The sequence below is a fragment of the Zingiber officinale genome, chromosome 10A (assembly GCF_018446385.1).
Source record: "Zingiber officinale cultivar Zhangliang chromosome 10A, Zo_v1.1, whole genome shotgun sequence".
Classification (NCBI taxonomy): domain Eukaryota; kingdom Viridiplantae; phylum Streptophyta; class Magnoliopsida; order Zingiberales; family Zingiberaceae; genus Zingiber; species Zingiber officinale.
In genome coordinates this window covers 21,627,079-21,630,518 of record NC_056004.1, presented here as the reverse complement: position 1 = coordinate 21,630,518, position 3,440 = coordinate 21,627,079, and the positions used below count along the sequence as shown (strand labels likewise).

Below are 3,440 nucleotides of genomic sequence, written 5' to 3'. Positions count from 1 at the left end.
CGTTGGACGAGAAGAAGCAGAAGCTTTCAGATGCGCACGCGATATCGTGAAGCGGCCGAAGAGGAAAGATGCTTATAAACATTGGGCTCGATCAACCGGAGCCGTCCGATCCAGGTTACGAGATCCAAGGAGGGGATCTGATCGTCAAATTCGAAAACACCAAAGGTCACATCAGACCTGACGGCTCGAGTGAACGGTGATGAATGCGCGACCACGTGCCGCTCGCTCACGGGTCGCATTTAATGAGCACCATCATGCGAGCGTGGCCGCGTGCTCAGTATTAATGACGGTGATTTACACAAATGCCGAGGAGTTTTCTAGGGATAATCAGCGTGACCGATGCCGGAACGGCGGGACAATGACAGGCAAACGAAACTATCCAAGTACCAACCCGGGACACGCCGAGCGGCGTTACCTGCTTGCATAGTCCCCGGACGGCCGGACACTAATCTCGGAGGATGAGCGACAGACACCCCACCCAGACGCAGTTCAGTCAGTCGGACTTAGCGCCTCCTTCGACTAGACTTGAGGGGGAGGCATGTGATCCGATGGTAAGGACGGGGGACCCTCATTGGTGAGAGGTCAATGGTCAAGAAGGTCAACCCCAAGGTCGTGCCGAGTGGACAGAGGTCGTGCCGAGCGGAGTAGTGGGCCGACCGGACATCCGGCCAAGGGTCTCCCGGACCGGACGAAAGACAGCCCGACCAGGGGTCGAGTTTCCGATGCTCAAGTAGAGTCTATGGGCCGAGTGGACCGCTCGGCCGAGCTGCATGACAATAAGGCGCAATTCCATCCGAGCACATGAGCAGGGCTTCCCCGCCCCGGCCGAGGTAGGCGCATTCCCAGAGGCCATGAGCGCCGAGCGGCTGGTCCGCTCGGCCCGGGAGTAGGTAAGAGTGCTAGGAGACAAAAAGGACAGCTGGTAACTTCATCCTCGAGACACCTGCCGCCGACAAACAGCATGGTCGACGGCCGGAGGACAGAGTATCGTACGGTGGAAGTTTCCACCGTCACATCCGGGATATGCTCGGACGATTGCGGAATGACGTCAGACATGCTTTTCTGACACAACCCTACTGAGGTATATTTGGGGAAGTGTGCATGCATCGAGAAGTGTGCCCGCGCCTCCCCGAGGTCATATATAAGGACCGCCAGACTTCGACGGAGGTATGCGATTCTCATCACTGTAGCCACAGTAGCGTTCCCTTGTTCTTCTTCTTTGTCACTGCCTGACTTGAGCGTCGGAGGGTCGTCGCCGGGAAACCCCTCCCGGCTCGGCTTCTTTACAGGTTCGCCGGAGATCTACATCACCAGACGAAAGTAGCGGAGAGTGCCACGTACGTTCCTAACGTCCATCGACTCAGCGCTCGGACAGGATAAATAACAATTATAAAACTATAGGAATTATGACTTCATAATTGTTATATATAAATATTAGATGAGTAAATTAAATCTATATTATTACAATTATAATTTTATGTCTGTTATAATATAAATAGTAATTATACATGATTGCATGCAGTTACAAAATTCTTACTATACAATGAGACTATTTTTGAAGATATTAGGTATATTATAGTAATCATAAAATCGTACTTAATATAACTGGTCAAACTGATTCAGATAATCATATTTAATAATATAAATAGTATTGAATAATACTAAAGGTAAGTTAATAATTAGACCCAACATAATAAACTAGGGCATCTTTAAAAAAAATAAATAAATAAAAAATAATAAAAAATGAAAAATGGAGTACCCATTGAATAATCATGATTTAGGGGGGTTATCATTTCTTTTGCGCCGCGAGGCCGAAATGGTAGATAAGGCCACCATTCGGCCACGCCAAGCCATTCTATCTCACACCCTCCCAACACGCCAATCAACCTTAAAGCCATCATCTCCAAAAGGAGACACCGAGACCCTGAGACTTTCCTCGTGACCTTCACCTGCATCGTCCATGGCCTGCACCTCTCTCCCCAAACACCCTCTCACGCTCCTCCGAGCTCCCATCAACAAGTCATCACCACCCTCGCCTCCTGCATTCCCCTCACTCTCCAACGCATCGCACTCCCAGTTCTTTGGCATCAAGCTCTCCGCTTCATCACTCCCAAACCCTTCTCACTCCCCCAAGAGGTCCATGCTCGTTTTTGCAAAGGTACGTACATCTTAGTTTCTCCCTTCTTGCGCACAAATTAAGATTTTCCTCTGCATAACAAGAATATGTTAACTTGTAGGTGTCCGAGGGGAATGTGCCTCCGTCCTTTACTCTGAAAGATCAAGATGGGAAAAATGTGTCTCTTTCGAAGTTCAAGGGCAAGCCAGTTGTGCTCTACTTCTATCCTGCCGATGAGACTCCTGGATGCACCAAACAGGTCAGGTTTCAATTACGCGCAGTTAATTGGTTCTTCTAATTACCACGAGACAAATTTCGACTTTAAATAGACGGTTCCTTTTGGCCGGTACGTAGGCTTGCGCCTTCAGAGACTCCTATGAGAAGTTCAAGAAGGCTGGAGCTGAGGTCGTTGGAATAAGTGGGGACGATCCTTCCTCGCACAAGGTAAGCAAGATTCCAAGATTTAATTTGACTAAGACTTCCACTGAAACAAGTTTGTCGTTGAAAATTCCTAAACAGGCCTTTGCCAAGAAGTACAGACTGCCATTTACCCTGTTAAGTGATGATGGAAACAAGGTGAGGAAGCAATGGGGGGTGCCTTCGGACCTCTTTGGAACACTGCCTGGAAGACAGACCTACGTGATCGATAAAAATGGGGTGGTTCGACTTGTCTACAACAACCAATTCCAACCAGAGAAGCATGTCGATGAAACACTGAAGCTTCTTCAGACCCTTTGAGATGCCACTCTTCAGCTTACTTTGAAGGGCAATGTAATTAATTACCATGACATTGATCGGTATCTCCTCTCTTATTAAGTGTATTAATAGTTTTAACCGAGGATGTCATAATATAAAATAATAATAATAATAATAATTCCATGTGGAAAATGAGCGAATGGGGGCTCACTTCACTTCAAGCTAAACCGACAAGCATAAAAGGGGCGGACGACGAAGCGTACAAGGAAAAAACGTCTCTTTTTCCTCTCCTCGTCGCTAGGGCAATCAAATCAATCGCCGAACCTGAAAATGCTGTCGGTACGACGATAAGCTCATGGTCGGTATTTGCAAATGACGCAGTTGCTGCTGTCGGTTGCAGGGAGTTCCTTTTTCTTCTCTCTGTGTGGCCCTGGTGCTGGTCGATGCTTATCTTTATTGCCCTTTGATTCGGTCGTCGCTTGCTTCGCTCTCTTCTCTTCCATATGTTATTGATTCCTGGAATATATCTGCGCGGATCACTGCAAGGCAAGAAAGCGACGATCTTGGTGGCTGGGGCTGCCTTTCCTTGCTCCGATTTCTTCCTCCTATTCTTGCTTCTGGGATTGTA

At 47.9% G+C, this 3,440-nt stretch overlaps 1 protein-coding gene across 1 annotated transcript; it reads left to right on the top strand.

The window, feature by feature from the left end:
* Positions 1-1,871: 1,871 nt before the first annotated feature.
* LOC122026354 (peroxiredoxin Q, chloroplastic-like) lies at positions 1,872-2,950 on the top strand. Its single transcript, XM_042585038.1, has 4 exons — positions 1,872-2,158; positions 2,238-2,375; positions 2,471-2,560; positions 2,636-2,950. Exons 1-4 carry the CDS (start codon positions 1,961-1,963, stop codon positions 2,852-2,854), a joined length of 645 nt encoding a protein of 214 aa, XP_042440972.1. The 5' UTR covers positions 1,872-1,960; the 3' UTR covers positions 2,855-2,950.
* Positions 2,951-3,440: the final 490 nt, after the last annotated feature.